The sequence below is a fragment of the Plasmodium vivax genome, chromosome 14 (assembly GCF_000002415.2).
Source record: "Plasmodium vivax chromosome 14, whole genome shotgun sequence".
Classification (NCBI taxonomy): domain Eukaryota; phylum Apicomplexa; class Aconoidasida; order Haemosporida; family Plasmodiidae; genus Plasmodium; species Plasmodium vivax.
In genome coordinates, this window is record NC_009919.1 from 1,416,211 (window position 1) to 1,439,346 (window position 23,136).

Consider the following 23,136-nt stretch of genomic DNA (forward strand, 5'->3'; position numbering starts at 1 on the left):
TGTCGGAGTTAACCGTCCACTCGTGGAAGTAACCCATTCGAGGTTGTGCCACCCATCGGCGTATCCCCCTCGTTCCTTTTGTTTCCGTTTGTCGTTATTTCGCGCCCCATTTGTTTTAACCTTTCTGTGTAGCATTTGTGACCCATACATGGGCGTTCAAGCGTGTGCATGAGAGCAGCCGCGCGCGCATCACCCAAGTGTATAGCAATCCGTGTATGTATCAACCCGCTTATGTAACATTCCGCTTATGTAGCACCCCGCTTATGTAACACCCGCTTATGTAACACCCGCTTATGTAGCAACCCGCGCGCGTGCTGGTCGAGCGAGGAGAAAGCCAGAGCCACCGTCACTCCCCCCCAGAGAATACACCAATTTGGACAGGACCAGAATGAAGGATAAGGTGAAGTACAGCCTCTTCGGTAACCTTCTATCCAATCATGTGTTAATATTCTTCCTGGTTTTCCTGTTGAACCTGCTGATATTCATCTCCTTCATCAATGGCTTCCTATTCCCAAGAGAAGGAATAACAAACAAGTCGGAAGATTTGGAGACCTTCAGCAGAAAGGTGTTTGGCGATGAGTACATAGAATCACAGAAGAGCAAAAAAAATGTACACTCCATTGTAAATGCGCCGTACGATAGGATAGTAATCCTGCTGATAGACGCACTGAGGTTTGATTTTACGCTGTACGACCCGAATTATAAGAAGGAGCAGGAAAATGACGAATCGGGAGATGAAGAGAAGAACACATCAAAGGAGGTGAGATATTTCCAAAACAACATGATGCATTTGCACCACATGTTGAAGACAGAGAAAGACAAAACCATGTTATTTCGATTCCAAGCAGATGCACCTACGGTTACCACGTCCAGGATAAAATCTATGGTCATTGGGTCCATACCAAATTACCTAGATGTGAATGAAAATTTTAGCCCAAGTGATGATATACAAGATAATTTCGTAGAGCAACTTTACTACAACAGAAAAACAGTTACAGCCATCGGGGATGACACCCTTTCCAAGTTGACAAAAAATGTAGCGAGGAAATTAGTGTACGAAAGTTTTAACATCTTCGATTTGTACGATCTAGACATCAAGTCGAAAGGCCATTTTTATGAAGAGTATCCTTTGGATTATTGGGACGTTTTGTATGTACACGTTTTGGGGGTAGATCACGTAGGCCATGTGGGGAAACCCAATTCGACGACGATGAAAAATGTGTTAAAAGATTTTGACATTTTTGTAAACGATATAGTTCAGAAGGTTAAATCGGACGAGAAGAAGAAGAAAACGCTTTTTGTTCTTCTTGGTGACCATGGACAGACACGCACAGGGGATCACAGTGGGTTTAGTGCAGATGAGACTGATACCTCTCTGTTTATTTACGCCCCATTGAAATTTATGCCTCTAGATAGGAACATAAATAATAAGACCTTTATTCTGTACGATAAGGACAAACTGGAGAGAGACAATTCCGATTCTCCCACTGCACTTAGTGCGTGCGTCCCAGAGGAGGACCAGTGCTTTGTGGAAAGCTACAAAAATTACCATTCCGCTTTGAACGACTCGAACAAGGACAGAATCTACTTCTACGATGTTAGGCACACCAGGCAAATAAACTTGGTGAGCACGCTGTCCTTTCTGATTGGGTCCACCGTGCCCTTCTGCAACGTGGGGAACGTTATCATGGATCTTATCCCGGAGGCCTACAAGGGGGGGGCCCCACCAACTGCCTCAGCCTCTTCCACTGCTTCTGCTTCTGCCCCCAATTATGGAGAGGAAGGAAGCGACAGTGAGAGCACCCCTTCCAGTGAGGGCCACCCAGGTGGAGACAACCCCCCGGGGGAGAGTAAACCCAGTGCGGAGCTGAACGAAGAGGAGGGGAACCACTCCAAGCTGTACTACGAGGTGCTCAATTTGCACTACATTGCAGAACTGAACTATGCCAACTTGTGGCAGATAAATAGATACCTAAACGAGTACGAAGCAAATTACCGAGTTTTGAAGAATGAAGATTATTTTTTTATTAAAAATAATTGGAAACATATAGAAGAAGAAATGGTGCGATTTTTTCAACCAAATAAAAAGTTCCTAGACATAGAAGAAATATTAGCAAGTGAAAAGGAAGAGTACATAAAGTATATAAACAAGATGAGAAACCTTATGGAAGTTACCCAGAAATATTTTTACATCATTTTTGCTGCGAAGAAGCCATCCTTCATTGTCCTGTGCCTAATTGTGAACATATTCTTTTTGATCATATTTAATATATTTTACCTTAACTCAAAATTGAACTGTTACTACAAGTCCATTTCAGCTGGCAGTTTCATTCTTCTCCTCACCGTTTTTTTCATTGCCCTTCTTCCTCTCGACATGTATAACAAGTGCCTGTACCTACTCGTCTTGCCACTCCTCTTCATTCTTCTAGTCGTTGGCAACTTCTTCTCTAAAAATAAGTTCACAGATTTTTTTCGATTCATCAGCTATGTGAAGGTATCCCTGGTATGCAGTAACCTCCCTGAGGCAAACTTGAAGAAATACACAGCTATACAACCGCAAGGCGAAAATTCCATTCATCAGGATAAGAGTGCGCATGTGAACGCAGGGGATCATGCCAAGAACAGCTTCTTTCGAAGAAGCTTCCGATTTTTTAAAAGTCTATATATAATAATAAAGAGAAGTATCGCGCGAAGCATAAATATAGTCTTGCCACATATATTTAACATTACCAAGTGCATTTTCTCTCTAAAGAAGAAGCTGCTCAAAACGCTGATGAATAATAACTACTTCCTCTTTGTCGCCATTTGGAGCTCGTGTGAACTGTCCTTCTACTACATATTCAAGGAGAGGCACTACATCCACTTTTTACTAATTGCCTACGTGGTGCTCTCTCTGTTCAAGTGCGAGTCCTTCTTCTCCCTGCACCTGTTGCGGTAAGTCGGAGGGGGATGTGTGGCTACGCCCCTCATGTGTACATCCCTCATGTGTACATCCCTCATGTGTACATCCCTCATGTGTACATCCCTCATGTGTACATCCCTCATGTGTACGCCCCTCATTTGTACGCCCCTCTTGTGTATGCCCCTCATTTGTATGCCCCTCATGTGTACGCTCCTCATATGTACGCCCCTCATGTGTACGCTCCTCATTTGTCCACCCTTCCCCCCGCGCAGCGGACTGGCCCTACTCGGCGTCCTAGTCGTGAACGCGGCGTTCAGTTTCACGCCGGGATACTTCGAGCATGACATGGAAAAGCTCTACCTGAAGAAGCCCGTGCTGCAAATGGCGCTACCCACTTCGCTATACTTTTTTAGTACCCTATTTATAAACTGCGGTTCGAACAAGCTCCTGAAAAAGGAAATAAAAATGGTCATGTTGTTAGGATGGACCGCGCAGTTCGTTCTAGTATTTTTATATTTCCTTAAAATCAACGAGCAAGTGATATTTTGGCACCCCCCAGCTGTTTACCTGACGACCTTTTTGCTCTACCTCTTCGTCATATTAAGAAAAAGCAGCATAATACAAGAGGACAGAGTACCGGAGTCGCTCCAAAAGATACACGAAGTTGTTGTAACTCTGTTTCTGATCATGTTTTCCTCCCTCCAGTTGTCTCTCATCGCGTATAGCAATACAAACCTGAGTGTGTTGCTATTCCTCTACACGACGTTATTTTTTTTTTACTTTTTTTTTGTGAATACGAATAATTTGGAAGAAAATAAAGATATGAACAACATTAAAATAAAATGGATTGAAGAAAATAAACAGGTACATATGTTTACCAATTTAGAGGACGAAAAAAAAACGGTTGAAATGAGTCAAGTCAATACATGGGTGAAGGAAAAATTTGATCTCAAACTTGTGCAGCAGAAATGTACCTTGCTAGACAAATGCAGCATGCTTGACGAAACAGACGCCACACAAATTCAAATTTACAAATTAGTAAAGAACCTTCCATTCTTCTCCCTCAGTGACACCGATTTTTACTTACTCTCAGCTATACTTATAAAATACGCCTTCTTTTTATGTGGCCAGAAATTTGTCCTAAATGCCTTGCCCCTAACTGCAGCTTACATCGGTTTTAATAAATATGTTTGGCCCATAAGTCAGGTCTACATATTTGTTCACATGTTTTTCCCGATGCTTTTTTCTCTTTTTTTCATTCTGTATGTGTTCAATTTGAGGAAGATCAAAATGCTGACGTGTTTTAAGCGGGTCGATTTTTACAATTTCTATTTCTACCCACTCATTAACTTTTTCTTCAAGTAAGTCGCACCGATGTGCAACAAAGGGGGGGGGGGGGTTTGCCCCGCGGGTATACGCACTGATAGTATTTGTGCCCGTGGGTCAGCGTAGCGGAGAAATTTACTTCTGCTATGCCCCCCCTACTGATTTGTTTGATCACCTTTATTTTTCTATCCCCTTTATTTTTCGATTTTTCCCCCGCTTCGTTAGGATCATTTTCCTATTCAGCTGCAAGTGCCTCACGGCCCTGTGGGTGGCCTTCTACCTGGAGCTCCACCTCATGGTAAGCACCTCGCGCTGGGAGAATGGCGCGCATGGGAGAGAGAATAATGCGAGCGCGTCGTTAGGAGAGGGAGTGAGGACGTCCAACTTTATGTAGCGCTGCATAGGGCAGCGTAAGGATGCCACCTTGACGTGTCCCCAATACACACACATTCGCGTGTACCCCCCGTTTGTATCCCCCTTTCAGCTCTACGACTACTTCATGCCAAATTTCTTCATCCTGACTGCAATCAATCTCGTGTTCATCGTTTTTTCCATTTTAATGCTATCCCTGACGAAGTACATATTTTTAAGATAATTATTTTTTTTGTTTGGCTGGATAAAAAATTTTGCTCATCATGTCTTCCCGTTGGAGAGGCGCCCAGTCCCTGTCCTGTTTCAAAAGTGGGGGGTGGAAAATGAAGCGTCAAATGGAGCACAAAAATGTGGTAAATAAAAACGAGCGCTGTTTCTACTGTGAAAGATTGTCCCCCCTTTTTGAGGTTACAAGTTGGGTGCCCCTTTTCATTTCCGTTTTGTCGTAAATGGCGCCTGCACGTGCAATCCGTGAGCGCACGGATGGAAATACCACCCAGTGGTGCAGGGCCAAAGGAACACTTTTTATTTTTCATTTTTGACATTACGTGCACATTTCGCGAAGTTGTTTGGTATTTTTTTTTTTTTTTTTTTTTTCCTCCGAGAATTCTCCTTTTAATCACGAATTCGCACGTATGTTGCAGGCACGGTATGCCACTTAATAGCATATCTGCGCGCTTTTTTTAAACAAAAGGTTTGCCGTTGTTTCGGGTGTACACAATTAGGGACGTATATATGTGTGGGGTGTGTATGTACATGTGCGAGTGCAAGCGCCCTTGTGCGTGCGCCCGTGAAAAACCTCATTCAGGTTAATCTGTCACTTTTTAATTTTTCCGAGTCCCTTCGACGAGCTAGCCATTTCGCCCGCAACTTACCTTCCACCACGAGTGCCCATACGAAATGAAAATCTCCTCGTTCTTTTGGATATCCCTTTGTGCGCGAAATATCATTATTTGGTCGGACGTTATTGTCTCCTGCGGGGTGGGTGAAGAGGTGTGTGGGGGGGATTGCAAAATGGGCATATTTCCCGACGGATGGTCTGGCACAACAGCATGGCGTGTAAAAAAGGCAAATAAAATAGGACAAAGCATCTACTGCGATGTATCGTGTGGACGGCGGAGCATGGGGGGACATCCATTCACCGTTACAACACACACTCGTTTGAAAAAAAGAGGCAATTTTTTTTGTACATTTTTCCCATCCTTGTGATCCTCGCCAGACTTTCCTTCCTCCTCCCTCAGCGACACTATATGAACAAAGGCATTGGGGGAATCTGAATGATTATATAAAATTCCGTAGCCCAGTGGGAAAAGCTTATAATTGATGGCCTCTCTCCTTTTCGTGACGATTTGAACTACTTTTGTGTTCATATTTTCCTTTTTGCTTTCGAATAAATAATGAACCAACTTTTCTGGGATATCTTCATTTTTCATTTTGACCGTCGGGCATATTTCAATAATTTCATTTTTTTTTATTTCGTCGCATGAGAATATACCTACCCCCTCAAGGGGGGAACTTCCAACGTACACTCTTTTGTGAAGCTCGTTAAAAGCGATTTCTTCCTTTTTTAACATTTGTCTTAGCGTATTTTTTGCGAAGTAGTTGTGGAACCTTCTTCTGGGCATGACCAATTTGGCCATTTTCGCAGCGGGGGGGTGCCTCACATACGGCATAATTAATCAAGCGGGGGAGTAAGCGGCGGAGCTGCGGCTGAACGAATGAATGGAAAAGTGTTACCATACGAGATGGTCCACGAAATTAATTGGCACACCCGACGTTGGAAGGGGGTTGTTACTTGGCCAGTTCCGCGAAGTGGAATACTTTTTTGCTCCTTATAGCACCGTACGTGTCGTCTTAAATTAGAAAGATGGGGAAGCTTTTCAACCTGCCGGTTAGGGCATGCACCGTAGAGCATCCATTTATAGGTCCCATCCGCAGGTCACTTTTAACATCCCTGTTATTTACTCCCTCCTCTTTAATGATCAGCTTTTTTCTTCCACTTTGCGTCAAAATGTATGGCACCTTTTGCGCAGGTCGACGTGGTGGTAAAGACTTGCGGGTGAGCAGCTATTCAGGGAGGGAAGAAGAAAATCCAATGCGTTGGAACTGGGGTAAACGTGCACACAAACATGTACATACATGTCAAAATGGAGAAGTTGGTTGCCCATTTTTTAGCGCGAACCTGGTGAATCCTATGTTGGGGATTCCCATTCGGTAGAGGCGCGTCCCTTCATTTACGCAAATGTTCGCGCTGCTTCACGCGGATCAGATGAAGCCTCATCGAATTGCAAATTTGAAAGTACCATGTGAATAAAAAGTTGATTGGCACGCTATGCCAAACGGAAAGGCACACATGTTTGCAGCTGCACGTAATGAACAAAAGTGAACGTTTTTTTTTTATTCCCACCTATCTACCGCACACGCGAATGCGCCACGGGAAAGGGCGCACTAACATGCCACTAACATGTCATACGAACGGGCATCGCGAAGGACACATGCACGTCGACCATCTGGGTGAGAGTGGACTCTAACTGCTGAGGAATTACATCCCCACCAAAGAGGGGAAACTTCCTTCTGCTCCTCTTTTTATAATGACAAAAATTGTGATATACAAGTGAGAGAGCACAGAGGGCGAAGAAGCTGTGAAAGAGGTCCGCTTCTTGGTGGGATAAATTTTCCCCCTCATAAAAATTAAAGAGCTTATTTCTACCCCCATTATTATTTTTAATTTCCGTTCTGGAAAAGCCCCCCTTCCGTTTATCTTGGCATTTCAAAATGAAGGTAATTAAAATGTGCACATTAAACAGTTCGGTCAAATTTGTTTTCAGGGCCACTAAACTTCCCAAAACCCACCACGCGTAGCAGACGTCGTGGTCCTTTCCAACACGTCCGTTAATGCCCAAGTTGTCATACCTATCGCAGAGCCATCTGAGGGGGGGGAGAAGGGAAGTAAACAAATGTGTAGGCAGCCGTGCATACCAAAATGGTGTGTATCTCTCCCTATGATTGAGCGATCGTATAGGTTGGACACCCCTCAAGCGTCACCCATCTTCGTCATCCTCACAAATGTGTTAACCACTAGCATGCTTCTTACATGATAAGTTTCCCCCGCAGGAGGCCGCTATCTGACAAGTAGTTACCACTACCCCTGACCGTCAAAAGGTTTAAAGAATTGATTGCACAAAATGTCGTGCCCGCATGTGACTCTGACCCAGGGGTATTTGAAAAACCTCCATCCAAATTCAAACAGGTTAATATCCAGTGGGCACACCTCTCGTCATCGTTATACAAACGGATAGGAACATTTCTCTTCCTCAACAGGAGAGATAAAAAATGTAAAACTGATAAGGCACAGAACATGAAACGCATGTCGCCATCGAATTGAAGCTTTGCACTGCTCAGGGAGAAGTGGTAAAAACCTTTCTTCTCATCAAAAAGGAAATACACAAAATTGTACATCTCCAGAATCATCTTCGTGCTTATATCTTCTTCACTTATTTTGTTCAACAGAAATAATACTTGGATGGCACTTAGGGTAGATATTACGTTCGCCTCGTATAGGCTGCTTTTGCTGCATGGACTGAATCCCCTTACATGAAATTTCTTTCTTTCCTTTTTTCCCACACTTATCGGCTTCACCCTTCTGTTAGACTCTCCCCCGTCCACTCCGTTTGCACATTCTGGGGTACCTACCCGTTTGGCATTCCCTTCCTCGGCTGAAACTGCCTTTTCGTCGCTCGTCTGTTTAGATCCTCCCCCCTTGGCGCCTCCGCAGTTTGAGCGGTCTAAGCGGTCTACGCAATCTACGCCATCTACGCAATCTACGCAGTTGAAGCAGCCTAACCCGTCACATGGCTTCCCTCCATTTGTAACGTTATCACTTTCCTTTGGGGGTAAGTTTCCTCCAATGGGGCCATGACCAGGCGGGCCATTTTCCCACTGGGCTGGCAATTCACTGCGTTCCCCCCTGGCACAAACCACCGGGTACAAACCGCTAGGGCCACTTTTCGACGCACCAACTATTTGGTCGATATCCTCATTTGATAAAAAGTGCTTTTCCTTTTTTAACTTGCAAATATATTTTTTCTTAATTTTTTTTTTCTCCAAACAGTGCATTACTATGGAGTACAGGGCGTCTATTACCTTCCTGTCGAGCACCTCATCGAGGCTCTTTCTGTTCTTCCTTACAATTGTGAGCCCGCTTAGAACCCAAAAAATGCCGCTGAGGAAAATGGATTCATACTTACTAGATACGCCGCTGTTAGGAGACTTGTTTCCTAGTTTTTCTCTTATCGTGTTTAGGAAGTATTTCTCATGTAGGTTTAGGTCCAAGTCCATGCTTCTGACGGTGAGAAGCACAGGCAGTGGCAAAGCGGGTGTGTGGAAGGCACGGTGGGGCTATAACTCTATTTCTTCACAACGTTGGGACAACAATACAAGGGGGTTTCAAAAAAAGGGCGCCTTTAAAAAATGTATATTAGATCGTAGGATAAGGTCCAGAATAAAATGAAGGACTAAAAGAGGGGAAAAAGATATGCACACGGGGGATATTGGGCACGTTCGAAGCAGAATATCATGTGCTTACTCACATGTATGCAGATGTACGCCCAAAGGAGCTAATACCAAATGAAACGTGGTGGTGAACTGCATAGAGAGTGTTCACCCCCATGCTGGCTTACTATCAATCCACTGAAAAAGTCGCGGCATAAAACGTCAGACGGTTTCATAAAAAAGGACTTAAAGTCAGTTCTGATATGAGAGAAGGTCATCAACGTCCCTATTACAGTAAATATGGAAAATAACAAAAAACCGTAAGTGCCTTGGACCCCTAAAATTCCAGCTGTGATTCCTCCTATTATTCCATAAAACTGCTTACTCAAAATAAGTGAATTTTTGTTGTGCTTAATTTTTCTGTCATTGTACTGACTGTCCTTAGAAAGCTTTGCGTCTAGGATGTGCTTTAGTACGGCTACATTTTGCTTTGGCGCGGTTGGCTTCGCTTCCATTATTGAGTTGGGGGGGTGCAGCAGTTGGTGGGTAGCAGATAGTAGGTACCAGATGGTGACAAATATTTCAAAGAGGGGACGGCTATGCTATCTGCGAGACGCGCCTCACCTGCGCCAACTCCGCACGAACTGCGCCGCTCATGCGAAGCCCCAAAGTCAACCCCCCCTTGGAGACTGCTAAGTGCTCTTAACAACCGCGCGAAAATTAAACCAAAAAAGGGTACAAAATGAATACGCGTATTTCGCAGAAGTTGAAAAAAAAATTATGGCCTCATCAAACTGGCATACTTAAACACGTGTATATATACAATGTCATCGCGCGAGCTCATTTTAGTAAAACACTTTTTCTATGCATAAATTATCAGTTCGGAAAAAATTGCCTATTCGTGGTGAAACTTATTTTTTTACGACGCGACGTAAGGAAGGCGAAAAGAGTTAATTAGGCTGGTTTGGCAAAAACTGCATTCCGCGTTGCCAAATGGTCGAGAAATAAAAAAAAAAAAGTATTCCCCCCTGGAAAGGAAAAAAAAGAAGTTTTCAAAATGCATGCATTTGTATGCCCTACAATTTTAAATTGACTTGCAAAATGGGGAGTAATCATTCATTTTTAAAACGAGAGTAAGTATAACACCTCAGGAACATTTGGGGGTCTTCCCTCTTTTTCGTATCTTTTTTGCCATCCCCCCGAAAATACTTCACACAAGCAATGTTGCAGACCGGGCACCACCAAATCTCACAATTTGTAAAAAAGAGGAAAAGCTCATCGGCGGAACAATTGCCTCCTAAAAATATTTCAAACTTGTTGGGCCAAAAAATGATTGTCCCTTTTTGGCGTCACTTTGATAAAGCAAAAAAAATACATAATGCTATGTTATAGCTACCCATTTTAGCTTAACTATGTTGTCGTTACACCGCTGCTTCAGCACAACAGTTGGTGGTGAAAAAAAAAAAGGGTTAACACGTTTCCATGCGCATTTCCTTTTTTTCTTTTGGTTCCTAAAAAAAGGCACATTTTAAAACACGCGGCATGTTTTTTTTCCCCCCTTTCAGGTGTGTAGATACACCCATTTAACCATTTCGTTGAGACGCTTAATGTGTGCCACTACAATGATGAGAGGCAGCGGTTTCTATTACCCATTTGGGGAAAGACTCAGTGGGGATATAATAAGCGCATGTAACTCATCCCTGCGTGGATTGTCAAATTTGAACAGATGAAAATCTCCCCTCTGTCGTCGCTGATATTTCCAGTAGACTTATCTTCAGTCCCAATCTCCCCATTTTTGTTAGCCCTATGTTGGCACCTCCCATTTTGACTTTATTTTCACCGCTTTGTTATCACCTCGCACTTTTTCGGTCTATCGCAAAATTGTGTCTCCCCTATAAGTGCGCCATATTCATTTGTGTGTAAGTGCATGTGCTGACTTGACGGACCCTCTTCAAAACAAACTGTGCATTTCTCTCTCACCCCCGGTTGATGTCAAAATGAAGAGAATACTCCCCGTGTGTGTGCTTGCCATTTCGTGCCTCCTGTCAAACGTAAAATGTTTCACGACCAACGTCTACAACGGAAGTGGCCTTCATAACTGTTCCAGCCTCTTCTGTTCTTACGACAAATTATCAAATATTTACGACAATTCTAAGTTTATCCTGGCGGAGCTGGAAAGCATTCTTTACGATGTGCGCGATGAGAAGAATGCGCATCAGTCGGGTTGGTTTTTTTACAAAAAAGTGTTCCTCCCAAGAGGGTCACTCCGAAGTAGACGCACCTGCACATATCTCTAAACCGAATGACCATACAGGTATTCTTCCACACATGGCTACCTCTCCGCTTCACCCCTTTTACAGAACACGAGCGTGACAAATCGCTGGACCTCGAAATAAAATTTCCTAATTCTAAGGATCACGAGGATTTGTCGTATTTATCTCCCGACGAGGAGTACGAGAATGAAAGCAGCTTTGGTGAGCCCGTTCCGTACATCATCATTAGCAGGATGGACGATGGTTATAATTCATTTTGGTTTTCCTGAATGGCTGCTTCGTTTTAGTTGCTCCGTTTGTGCCATGGGTGTAGTGTTGTTACACTGTGGCGGTGCGGCGGTGCGACGGTGCGACGCCGTTGCACTTCACCTGAATGGAAGAAATAGCCGCCCACCCTTCATGCCACTCTACCCCTCTTTTGCTTACGAACACGTGCAGACGACTTCGAAAAGTCTATACTAGTAAAGAAAAAAAAAACATACCCCGTAACAGTTGCTAAGCGGAGTGGAAGGCCACTACAACATGCATGTGGAATAAATCATTCCTATTCTTTAATGCGGTTGTTTCTAAAACTCAGTTGCTTGCTTTTCTTTGGCGCACAAATCTTCCCCGCAATGCTTGATGCGTTCCCTTTCAGAGTAAAACCCCGGAGAGGCTAGACGACTCGGAAAATAGCGAACTGACGAACGAAGAACAGATGGACATGGCCTTCTCTAAAATACGTGACGTAGGCATTGAGAGTTACAGGCACACAGGCCCTTTTGCCTGCGTGTGCGCTATGTAGGCACATTTATTCATGCACATCTGTACACATGGCGATTTCCTCTTTTTTTTTGCACGACCAGCTTGAAGAACAGCAGAAGCGCTTTTCGGAGGAGAAGAGGTCAGGCCTGGATGCGAAAAATAGAGAAAAGCGCAAATATAATCTTTTAACACTTCTGCACAGGCGCAACACCGCTGTGCCGGTACAATTTGTAATGATCGCCTTTTCCTGTTTAAGCGCCTCTCACTTTTCCCTTTTCCACCCCTCCCTGTTTCATGCCAAAATGCTATCATCGTACTGAAGGAAATTCAATTTGAAGAAGTACCTACGATGAAGTCAGCACGTGGTGCACGCAAAATGAGGAAGCTAAAAAGGAAGGAGCCCCCGAGGTGATGCATAACTCAGCCATACTCTGCACATTTTTAAACAATGTAGTTACGTTTGTTCAGTTTTTTTTTTTTTTTTTTTTTTCTTTTGTTTGTCTTGTTTATTTTGTTTATTTTGTGTTTTTTCACATGAATGGCAAAATGAAGGCTAAACGGCGAAGGATTCACAAAAAAAAAAAAAAAAAAAAAAATTGTTTACACACGCATATGTGTATCTATGTGGACATATGAATGCACATCTCCACACTCACGTGTGCTACCTTTACAAATGAGTTTAACAAAAAACGAATGAGATAATTATTTTTTAAAACTTTAAAAAAAAAAAAAAATTAATGCGGCGTGGGGACATAGCCGTCTACGTAAAAATTTCTCGTCATGGGGGGCAACTTAATCTTCATTCCGTCTAGCTCCTTTTTGAGTTTCACCTGGCATCCCAATCTGGAACTGCAAAGGGGGAAAGGGTTCTCAATGTGTCGCAGTGTAAACAGCAGTTGGGTTATCCATGGGGGCATCCTTTGGGTGCACCCCCTCAGCCAAGCAAAAGGGGGTATTACAAAAGGGGGTGCAGCGAAAAGGGGGAAAATGACCGGGCCCACGCCTGCCCACACTCCGTCCGCCTCACGTTTCCGTTATGCAGGGGGCCAGCTCCAGCATGTCAATCTCGTTGTCTAGTGCTTCCGGCAAAAGGTCGTAATATTTTTCGTCAATGATCACGTGGCAAGTGGAACACGCGCAGAAGCCGTCACACGCCCCTACACAAAAAAGGGGAGAAAATGGGATGTGAAAATATCAAATCGGGTACATTTGCATAAGATATGTATTCCCACTAATTAATCGCCATGTGGTAAAGCTATCAAGTGGTGCTTTCCCCTGCTGGGTATACCTTCTATGTTTATGCCATTTTCATGGGCCACTTTTAATATGCTGTCTCCTACTTTTGCTTTAACGGTTTTTTCATAACTGTCCTGATTTACAAATGTCACGTCGCTAGGAAGGGGGAAAAAATGTTAGCGGTTAGTTGAAGGGAGCTCCTACGTAGGACAAAACAGCACAGTGCTGTTCACGCGGAGTACGCCCACTTATGTATGTTTGCCCATTTGTGTATGTTTGCCACTTATGCGCTTGCGCAGGTGAACACCTCAGGGATGGAGAACTCACATTTCTTCGGGACCCTGGGTCGTGAACGCTCTGATGTAGTTAAAATAGATGCACTTGTTTTTTATCTTGTTCAATAGAGCCCTTTTGAATGTATAGTTTCTACTGAGAAAGCTAAACTCTGCCAGTGGGTGAGGAGGGACACGCGTCGTGTTCGTGTCGTGGGTACATATATGTGTAGAAGCGCTTACGTAGGTATGTCCAGTCGGGCACGCGGGAACTTCATCTGCGCACACGCCTGTGCATACGCTTTTGTATACACCTGTGCACACGCCTGCTAACAGGCTTGTCTTTCGCTCTTTCCTGCCCCTTACTTGTAATCATTTTCCCCGTCCTCCGTCATTTAATTTGTGAAAGCTGTTCACAATCTGCGTACATATGTATAATCGAACACGTTTTGTTGACGCTGTTTCGGCTGCACAGGTGGTGCGTGTGTTTAGCTTTCATGCGGGGCGATGTCCAGCTGGATGGTCAAATTGGTCCGTTCAAAATTGTGGTAAAATTGTGACAAAATTGGGGGGGAGTGATTAAAAGTTGCATCCAGTGTGCTTCAAATGGTTCCACAGATGGAGATTCAAAGAGAGGTTAAAAAAGTCGGCAGCAGGGTTATACACAAAGAGGGAACAAAATGGAGCAATGGCACAGTCTCATCGGAACAGTCGCATTGGAACAGTCGAATGGGATTTATTCGAAAAGGAGAAAAGCAAAATAAATTCATAAACCATTTTCTTCCTTATGTAGTACAGTCAGGGGAGATAAAATTAAAAAAAAAAAAAAAAAAATTAGCCATATGCTGCGATATGCATGCTGCCCACTTCGAAAGCGCCGTTTTTTTTTTTTTTTTTTTCTCTCCTTTTGGTGATACCATTTGCGCTTTTTCACCCTTTGGAATTTTTTACAACATTTATAAGCTCGGATTCGTGTAAACTGGTAAGCCAAAATGTGCCATAAAAATTAACCACATATGACGTTTTTATTTTTTTCATGCTATTTGCATATTTTACTGCTCACTTTTGTGCATTTTTTTCACAACGCAGTAAAATGTGAACCTTCAATTTTCCTTTTGGCTTGATATAACAGTTCCTTTCCTTTTTCCTCCCCCCCTAAGCGAACAGTTTATTGAAACGGGCTAACTGCACATTTGTGTAGGTTATACATACCCGGTAGGTGTATTCATAAACGCACACAGGCATCGAGGGGGACTCTTACGTCGGTGGGCTTATCCACGCTGTGAGATTTTCATAATTGCAGCACGGCATGTGTTGTGAAGAAGAGGCAGCAGGAGAACTACCAAATGAGGGTGCAGCGACGCTGAAAGGGGAGAGGCAATAGATCATCGTACTGTCTTAGCGGGCGAGGTCGTTGCGGGTACGTGATGTTTTAACAGAAAAAGCGAAAAGGGAGCCACGCGGAGCGGTGAAATTGTGACCAAGAAGGACGAAGCGGATAAATCGAGTCAGGCGGAAAAGGCGGACAGCGCCAACTGAGCGGCGACTCGACGCACCCCGCACGGAACCCCCCCAGAATCTCAAACAATGCAGCAGCCAAAAAATGATAGGCAAAATATTTGACAACGCGTTTCGAATACGCACATATAACCGGCTGGTGTGCTTCGTCATCGGGGGAGCCTTCTCCTACAGTTTTGCAAACCCAGACATGGATACCGTGTACGAATTTTTCCCCATTTTTAAGCAAAACAAATATGCGTATTTGACATTTCTCGAAGTCAACGAAAAACATGGAAACGTATTTGAAGAAAAACTTAAGGACTTATGCAGATTTTATCAGAAACAGCCTGGCTATTTATATACAAAAATAATTAAAAGGAAAAATAATTTCAACAATTTGAGCAGATACATTGTTGTTTCAACTTGGTTAAAGAGCGAGAATTATCTCCTGGCGTGTAATAGGATGTACGGACAAATTTTGATCAAAAATTTACAAAACTACACCAATTATAATTCCTTTTTGTACAGGATAGTTGTCGACGACTCGGATTACTTGCCTCCCTTTTGACGGGGGCTGGCAGTTGGCCACTGCCCAGGTTGAGGTGGTATGTTTTTTTGGCATTCCTTTGGAAAACGTTTATGAAAAAAATGCCAGCAGTTATTTGGAGCTTTCTGTAACTTTCCCGATGAACACTTCTTACACTTTACAAATGCACTGACAGAAGGTGATCTGGGGAAGGTTTCTTTTTTTAAAGGGGGACTTCCCTTTTGGTCACCTCCTAATCGCTTATTATTTGTGCGTAAATTTTTACGAATTAACATCCTGCGTTAAATCCATTTTGTTTTTTTTTTCCCCCATTTTTATAATTTTCCGTGTCTACCTCTTTGTTTAATTCTGCTTAACCATTTTTATTTCCTCACGTGTGCGTTCATATGCGCGTAGGATATACCCCCGTTTATGCATCCTCGCCCCCGAGCAAAACCTAGGAACTTTTATTCTTACGAAACAACGGAAAGTGCCTAAACCTCCGTGAAATGATGCAAAACAGCTCGAAACGTCTTTAAAATGGTAATCTGTATGCATATACGTGTGTGTACACCTGGGCTGCTTTTTATCCATGTACACCACTGAGGGATCACACAAAGGAGGGAAAAAACTGATTGGCGGTCCTTCTCACCAATTTGGGGATCCCAATTTTGATCCAACGGGACATCCACTTCGTTGAAGGGATAACCATATTCCCCACGTTGTGGCGTATATTCATGTGTATATACGTCTATGCTCACCTGAGCCATTTTCCTCCCCCCAAGATTGTACGTACACCATGACCTCTCACCCCAATGCGTCATGAGCCGGTAAATTTTTGGCCCAATATGACAAAACGTAAAATTGGAAATTTGTGAAATGGAAAAAAATGAAAAGAAACAATTTTTTGAAATTCATAAGAAGACATGTTATTTTATAACTACTTCTTTTTTTTTTTTTTCATCTTCATTCTGCATACTTTCCCCATTTTTGCCATTCACCAAAGTTCGAAGAGCAACAAAAAAGGCTACATTAAAGAAAACAGCCAAAACAGACGGAAAAACCAAATCGATAGAAAAATACTCTTATGTGCCACTTGGACGGAATAAAGCAAAAATGAGGGTTCGCTCTTTCATTTATGCTTTGGCGGCCGCGCTATGTATCAACTCGATATTTGCTTATAGAAGATTAAAAGATATTAATAACTTGCAAATTTTGTCGCAGGGCTTCAAGGCGATAAAACCGGTAGGTGTAAAATGCTCGCCTTTATGCTAATATATTTAGCTACCACTTTGGTGCATGCACCAATGCATATGCTTTTCCTTAGTTTTATTGATTTTTTTTTCTTTTTTTTTCGCATTTTTTGCCCCATTCCTTTTTTCTTTTTCGTGCATTACCTCGCCAGACCAACTTCCACCAAATTCGATCGAGGGCTAAGGCTTCCGCGCCGGACCAGGTAGAACGCTTACGCCGTAGCGCATTGAAAAGGAAGAAGCGGGGGCATATGTCCACGTGTGCATGGCTCCCTTTAAAGTGTGCTTAGCATACATGCCATCTTGCTATCACATTTGGATCTTAAAAATGGGGATAACCCCTTTACGAAAATTTTTATTTCCTCCTCGCAGCTGAACATTGATATAGGCGATTGGACCATTTACATAACGCACAAAACACCGTACTACAACACGGAGAAAATTAAAACCATCCTAATTTACTCCATGACGTACCCGTTTAAGGAGTTGGAAGAGTTTAAAGAATATCTTTTTGAGGATTAGCACCACGCGGAGGGCTCCAAAAATGGTAAGCACATTTTGCCCAAATGAAGCAGCACAAAGAGGCTTAAAAAGTGGATGAAGAGGAATTTCCCCAAATTGTGAGACTCGCACGTTAGCGGGAATTTACCCGCACGCTAACGGGAATTTATCCGCACTTTTAACCTCAGCAAATGGGGGGAGCGAACACCCACGTGTGTGTGTATCTGCATACAGATGTGCTCCTCAAAAGGAGCTACACTTAGTAAGACACACCCCGTTACCCCCTTATTACGTGGTTTAACTCAATTCCCTTTTAGGTAGAACGGAGGCCATTCAAGAGCAAAAAGTAAAACGCCTGGGGAGTCTACCCCTGCACAGATATGCGAAGAAACACTTGGTGGCTGAAGCGCAAATCACGAAATTGCTTTTTGGACAGCATGCGCAAAGGAGAAAGGCATAAGCTGCGGAGGAGCAGCTCATCTTACCATTTCAGCAAAATGGGGAAATAAAAGGTCCGCATTTAAGGCAGCGCTCGAAACGCGCCACGTGTGATTGAAGGGGCCGCTCTACCGTTCTGCATCCCTTGCGCGTCCGCAACAGCAGAGTGTACACACATACATATATATATATGCGTAGCATACAGTTCTACACACCTACACGTCCACACATACAAAAAACGACCGCTCGTTTCGCCATTCATTTCACCTTTATGCGATTGCAAAAATGGTACACTGCACAACAGCGTGTTAGAAATTACGTGTGTTTCTTATGCCAAATTTTTTGCTTTTTTTTTTCCGTTCATAACATTTGCAAAACGACTGAGGTGCATTTTTTCCAAACGACGTTCGCAATTTTTTGGATTTAAAATTAACCATTAGTCTTACCCACTGGGGGAAAAAAAAGGGAACGGTTAAGAGGGGCTACGAAAAGGTGAAAACGGCTCGGAAAAGAAAACCACACGAAGATGAGCGAGCTACGGGAAAACAAAACAACGCAGTATTTGGCGCACATTTTCTGAACTGAAAAATAAAAAAAAATATCCTTGGACCAATATGTGACCAAAGTGCCGGTAATTTTTCTGAATGCATATTATCATCGTGGACAAATAGCACTAACACATTTGCAGGAATGCCATGTATGCGACATGCGAACAAGTGAACATAAAATGATACGTACGTTTTTATTTTGCATTTCTGTATGCATAACGTAACGCTTGTCCGTTTTTGCGGAATAAGTAAAAATTTTTTTTTTTTTTTTTTCTTTTGGGTGTATACATATGTAAAGGACGAATTTAGCGAAATTGCTCTTTCTTTAAGCTGTATTTTTAAAGAACAGGGGAAAACACTTTGTTTTTGTTTTTTTTTTGTTTTTTTTTCCAGTGAAAATGCACTTTGAAGGATGCATGAAAGGAGTAGCTTGTGATAAATTCGGTTAATTGCCTGCCCCAAGTGTATGCGCAGAGGTAGTGGTACAGCATAGCACAGTTGGCATGGCACAGCTAGTATGGCATATCATAGCTAGCATGGCATAGCACAGCACATGCGCGCAATCCCCCCGTGATATATGCGACGCGTGAGGGACCCTTTCTGCACATCGTTTCCGGTCAAGTACAGTTAAAAAAAACACTAAAGGGAGAAGGCGGCGAGTGCAGAAAAATTACCTTTCGGAAGTGTAACGCATCCCCAATTTTTTTGCAGTACTGTCGCAGGAGAAGTATAAACATAATACGCGCCACATGTACCATCTGCGCCATAGGTGCTGTTCATACGTACATATATATATAATATACCCCTTCACATGTACCTGCTTGCATAAACTTATGCGTACGCGCGTATCTGTTTGCCGAGGGCGTAGTACACCATCCTGTGCCATCAACCTTTTGGCGATCACATCATTGGAGCAGCAACAATGGATATGGAAATAAAAGATTTCGATAAGTTTTCTGGATTTCGAATTAACTGCACGAAGGATTTGATCGTTAAGGGCAGCATAAGTGCCGTGGTGGGGATGATTCTGGGGATTATGTGCTCGCTCATAGTAAACTGCACGTTAGTTGAGGTTTCCCTGTCGAAGTTTTTTTCCATGGTAGGTTGACCTCCCCATTGCATGCGCGTTAAGTTTACCTATACATGTGCACATTTATGTGTTCATTTTTTTTTGCGCTGCGAGGAGGGCTCAATGGCAGCCCCAACGTACAAAACACATGGGTGTAGCGGTGCTTACAAGTTTGCACCTGCTCACGGAGGAGCAGCCGAACCCCCCCATTTGGTTGCACTGTTTAATTGGTCCAGAGGTCCACTGTTCCGCCGCTGCACCGCTTCGTTATTACATTCCCAATTTTGCCGCCCCTCCCCCCGCAGTACTTCGGCATACTATTCATCGTAGTTGGGCTAATAATTTTCTGGAGGTTGAACGCCAATGTGACGGACGAAACAGAAAATAGAAGAAACCAACTGATGATCTTGGCGGGACTGGTATGGATGCGAATCTCGCGCAGATACAACGAAAACAAGGCTTTACATTTTTACGAATATGCACAGAGAGGATGTACATATCTACATATGAGTGCTCTTGATGATTAAACATGCAAACACATCGCCATATATTCACACGTGCGCATCGCATTTCACCTTTGCAGATTGTTTTTTCAGGAATTCTGTGCCTCTTCTTCGACCGTTCATGGCTGTTTTCCCTGTCGCCACTATCCAAAGTGCCCATTTACTGCATCCTCGGAATTAGCATTTCCTTCGCATTGACATTCAGCTTAATAGATTTGATAAACTACCTGATCGGCTTTATCCAGGGGTCCATAACGAGGCCGCTGATTGAGTCAGTAGCGCAGGTGAGCGGGAAAGGAAGCGAAACCGGCGAAGGAACGAACGAGGGAACGAGGGAGGGAACAAGCGAGGAAGCAAACTCGTAAATGTGAAGAGCGCTCCCCCACATACACGCCCCTACACACACACACTTTCCCCACGCGCCACCTTTTCAGGTGTACCTGATTCTCCTGTTCACAATAACAATGGGGGGGATATTCGGGTTCATTTTTGGCTTGCTGGACGTAGAAGACGAATCCTCCCACCACATTCGCTTGGCCCTGATGAAGGCGGAAAATTGTTGCTTCCCCCTGGGAGCCGTGCTAGGAGGAATAGTAAGATCATGTGCATATCGAGCGGTGTATCCGCTGCGCGAGATTCACATGTGTGTTACATTTATGCCGCTGCCCGCGCACGTGCACCATTTTAACCGCGTTCATTTTCCCCCTCTTTTAACGCATTTAGGCTGGGTTTGGTAATGAAGTTTTCAGGCAACAAAGCGAAGCCTACAAAATTGAAAACGTTACCGAATTTGATGATGAAGTTTGAAAGGCATACTATTTTTTTCCTATTTTTTTTTTTTTTTTTTTGTCCTTGTTATGTTTTCCTTTTATTTTTTTTTTCTCGTATAACTTTAAAAATGGAGAGAATAATTAAATCGAAAACGTCAAATTTTAAGTGAACAAAGTGGGAAAAAAAGAAAAGAAAAAAAAAGGTCTTTATTTGGTTTATATGCAACACTTCGTCCTTTTTTTTTTTTCCAGCCCACCTTCTCCCATTTTTTTTTTTTTTTTTTTTTTTTTGTTTTTGTTCATTTCGCTTCCTACGTGTGTGATTCATTTTTCTATTTATCACTACTTCTCACATGTGTTGTTTTGATTTATCTGTAAATGATAAAATGTGTTGACTTGCAAAAGTAAAAAAGGAAACTTCTCCCGTGACTTTGTTTTAACGAATAATTCTGCTTAAAAAAAGGTAAACTTAAGGGAAAAGGAAGAGCCCCTTCATAGGGGATATTCCCACGTGTATACGTCAACCGTCGGCTCTACAAATCCGGTGTGTGTTCGTCGTTCCGTCCTTAGCAATGAGAAGTGGGGGGACCCTTCTTTTTTCCCTTGGAAAATTCCCCCGAACAGTTTGGAATCCCTCATAAACAGTATTAACGGCACCACTGAAGCTGCCTCGCAAAAGGGCCTGTATCTTTTTATAACCGCTTAGCAGGAGTGCAAAAAGAAGGGGAAAAAACAGATGAGGAAAGAGAGGAACATAAAATAAGCACCTGACTACTCACTCGCGCGTGCATTTACTGGCAGCGGAATTAATTTTTGCACCCCAGCGGATTAACTGAGCTTGGGTTTTCACTACATACCGCGGAAGCGGTGTAGTGTGCCCTATATGCACGTACGGGCGAATGCTTAAATGGTGAAGCTTATGCAGTTCTCCATTTTGCGATTTTTTTTTTTTTTTTTTTTTTTTGATCCTACAAGGTGAAGCACACTTTTTTACACGCAATCGAACTGTGTCAACTGGTATGCATTGTAATTAAATTAAGAGATCCAAAGGAAAATATATTCCCCCCACCACTTAGAAAGTCATACACGCACGGATACATAATTGCATGTACAAACGTTGCAGCAAAATTATAACATCACTTGAGTGAATCGATTCACCTTTTGGGAAGATTTTTTCAACCCCCCCAAGCTATTGGTATCTTAAAGTACAAAAAAATGAAAATTTTACACAAATTGGGAAACAGCATGTTCCGAACGGCTAGGAGAAGCTTCTCTCTGGTGACGAAGCAAGCGCATGATTTTACCGCCCAAGGGTTGAACAAGAACAACGAAATTATAAACGTGCAGTTATCCTCCTACATAGGGAAAAAGTATTGCTGCCTGTTGTTTTACCCCTTAAATTATACCTTTGTGTGTCCAACGGAAATAATCGAATTTAATAAGCATGTAAAATCGTTTGAGGAGAAAAATGTGGAGCTGTTAGGAATATCAGTAGACTCCGTGTATAGCCATTTGGCATGGAAAAATATGCCCATTGAAAAAGGTGGCATAGGAAATGTCAATTTTACACTAGTGTCAGATATAAATAAAGAAATAGCAAAAATGTATGATGTGCTGTACGAGAATTCTTTCGCATTGAGGGGGTTATTCATAGTCGACCTACAAGGAAAGGTTAGACACCAAACGGTTAATGATTTGCCTCTTGGAAGAAGTGTAGATGAAGTGTTAAGGACAATAGATTCGATTATTCACGTAGATAAGAGTGGTGATGTGTGTCCAATTAACTGGAAAAAGGGCGCCAAGTCGTTTAAGCCAACCAGTGATTCTCTCCTGAATTATTTAAACACGGAGATGAAGAAGGAGTAGCATCGAAAGGGGTCAGCTCTACAAGCCCGCTATGCGCGTAACGGGTTATGCCTTATTCACCCGCAAAAGAGGGATCTCAAAAAGGGGAAAAAAAACAAGCAATAAAACAGCTAACAAGCAAAATACTCCCCAAATGAACTACCCCTGATGGGATCCCATGTGGGGTGAAGAACCTCGACGAGGGAGACACCTGCATGTACACCTGCTCACAACGCGAATGCAATTTTTTTTGCGAATTTGCAAAATGGTGTATGTATTCCATTTCGTTTTGTCACCCCCAAGAGAGGGGCTACAACGGTTTTGTGAATTCCCGCAATTTTGCTCCCTCCCCGTTTTAGAAGTCGCACCTGTTTATCCATTTAGTCGCCTGCACACTCACCTGCGCGAGTTGTGCCGTTCTTTTTTATTTTCGTTCCCATACGATGCGCCCCGCATTTATGCTTAACCCTTCACGTTGTGAAAACTACGCAAAGCTCGACATTTCAAGGGGGAAAGCGCGCACACCGTCTAGCCGCACAGAATTACCACTAAGAAAACATTATGGAA

General features: G+C 43.0%; 9 protein-coding genes across 9 annotated transcripts, besides 3 other annotated features; 6 read left to right on the forward strand and 3 right to left on the reverse strand.

The window, feature by feature from the left end:
- Positions 1–388: 388 nt before the first annotated feature.
- PVX_123395 (hypothetical protein, conserved) lies at positions 389–4,267 on the forward strand (the record flags this gene model as incomplete). Its single annotated transcript, XM_001617190.1, has 2 exons — positions 389–2,934; positions 3,175–4,267. The coding sequence occupies 2 exons, from the start codon at positions 389–391 to the stop codon at positions 4,265–4,267; spliced, it is 3,639 nt and encodes a 1,212-aa protein (XP_001617240.1).
- Positions 4,268–5,451: 1,184 nt separating this feature from the next.
- Positions 5,452–6,865, reverse strand: PVX_123400 (SET domain containing protein; the record flags this gene model as incomplete). Its single annotated transcript, XM_001617191.1, has 2 exons — positions 5,791–6,865; positions 5,452–5,574 (listed from the first exon to the last, which is right to left on the reverse strand). Exons 1-2 carry the CDS (start codon positions 6,271–6,273, stop codon positions 5,452–5,454), a joined length of 606 nt encoding a protein of 201 aa, XP_001617241.1. The 5' UTR covers positions 6,274–6,865.
- Positions 6,866–7,059: 194 nt separating this feature from the next.
- Positions 7,060–9,976, reverse strand: PVX_123405 (geranylgeranyl transferase type2 beta subunit, putative; the record flags this gene model as incomplete). Its single annotated transcript, XM_001617192.1, has 3 exons — positions 9,280–9,976; positions 7,695–9,114; positions 7,060–7,528 (listed from the first exon to the last, which is right to left on the reverse strand). Exons 2-3 carry the CDS (start codon positions 8,936–8,938, stop codon positions 7,060–7,062), a joined length of 1,713 nt encoding a protein of 570 aa, XP_001617242.1. The 5' UTR covers positions 8,939–9,114; positions 9,280–9,976.
- Positions 7,968–7,995: a microsatellite.
- Positions 9,957–10,001: a microsatellite.
- Positions 10,002–10,825: 824 nt separating this feature from the next.
- Positions 10,826–12,547, forward strand: PVX_123410 (hypothetical protein, conserved). Its single transcript, XM_001617193.1, has 6 exons — positions 10,826–11,314; positions 11,452–11,607; positions 11,803–11,825; positions 12,002–12,091; positions 12,210–12,247; positions 12,431–12,547. Exons 1-6 carry the CDS (start codon positions 11,089–11,091, stop codon positions 12,459–12,461), a joined length of 564 nt encoding a protein of 187 aa, XP_001617243.1. The 5' UTR covers positions 10,826–11,088; the 3' UTR covers positions 12,462–12,547.
- Positions 12,548–12,842: 295 nt separating this feature from the next.
- On the reverse strand, positions 12,843–14,011 carry PVX_123415 (adrenodoxin-type ferredoxin, putative; the record flags this gene model as incomplete). The annotated part of the gene is made up of 5 exons (XM_001617194.1): positions 12,843–12,957; positions 13,136–13,265; positions 13,397–13,500; positions 13,672–13,782; positions 13,983–14,011. 5 exons carry the CDS (start codon positions 14,009–14,011, stop codon positions 12,843–12,845), a joined length of 489 nt encoding a protein of 162 aa, XP_001617244.1.
- A 565-nt stretch (positions 14,012–14,576) lies between these two features.
- Positions 14,577–15,684, forward strand: PVX_123420 (hypothetical protein, conserved; the record flags this gene model as incomplete). Its single annotated transcript, XM_001617195.1, has 1 exon — positions 14,577–15,684. The coding sequence occupies exon 1, from the start codon at positions 15,220–15,222 to the stop codon at positions 15,682–15,684; it is 465 nt and encodes a 154-aa protein (XP_001617245.1). The 5' UTR covers positions 14,577–15,219.
- Positions 15,685–16,521: 837 nt separating this feature from the next.
- PVX_123425 (hypothetical protein, conserved) lies at positions 16,522–18,259 on the forward strand (the record flags this gene model as incomplete). Its single annotated transcript, XM_001617196.1, has 4 exons — positions 16,522–16,887; positions 17,048–17,098; positions 17,268–17,442; positions 17,714–18,259. The coding sequence occupies 3 exons, from the start codon at positions 16,522–16,524 to the stop codon at positions 17,415–17,417; spliced, it is 567 nt and encodes a 188-aa protein (XP_001617246.1). The 3' UTR covers positions 17,418–17,442; positions 17,714–18,259.
- A 512-nt stretch (positions 18,260–18,771) lies between these two features.
- Positions 18,772–20,761, forward strand: PVX_123430 (hypothetical protein, conserved; the record flags this gene model as incomplete). Its single annotated transcript, XM_001617197.1, has 5 exons — positions 18,772–19,481; positions 19,757–19,870; positions 20,035–20,238; positions 20,389–20,547; positions 20,678–20,761. Exons 1-5 carry the CDS (start codon positions 19,305–19,307, stop codon positions 20,759–20,761), a joined length of 738 nt encoding a protein of 245 aa, XP_001617247.1. The 5' UTR covers positions 18,772–19,304.
- Positions 20,762–21,716: 955 nt separating this feature from the next.
- Positions 21,717–23,109, forward strand: PVX_123435 (thioredoxin peroxidase2, putative). Its single transcript, XM_001617198.1, has one exon. The coding sequence runs from the start codon at positions 21,940–21,942 to the stop codon at positions 22,588–22,590; it is 651 nt and encodes a 216-aa protein (XP_001617248.1). The 5' UTR covers positions 21,717–21,939; the 3' UTR covers positions 22,591–23,109.
- Positions 22,797–22,831: a microsatellite.
- Positions 23,110–23,136: the final 27 nt, after the last annotated feature.

Excerpts from the sequence above, each read along its gene's own strand:
- PVX_123410 (XM_001617193.1), top strand. The coding sequence starts at position 11,089 with ATGAAGAGAATACTCCCCGTGTGTGTGCTTGCCATTTCGTGCCTCCTG. Across the intron at positions 12,092-12,209 it reads CCTTCTCTAAAATACGTGAC|CTTGAAGAACAGCAGAAGCG; the intron begins GTAGGCATTGAG and ends TTGCACGACCAG. Across the intron at positions 12,248-12,430 it reads CGCTTTTCGGAGGAGAAGAG|GAAATTCAATTTGAAGAAGT; the intron begins GTCAGGCCTGGA and ends ATCGTACTGAAG.
- PVX_123435 (XM_001617198.1), top strand. The coding sequence starts at position 21,940 with ATGAAAATTTTACACAAATTGGGAAACAGCATGTTCCGAACGGCTAGG.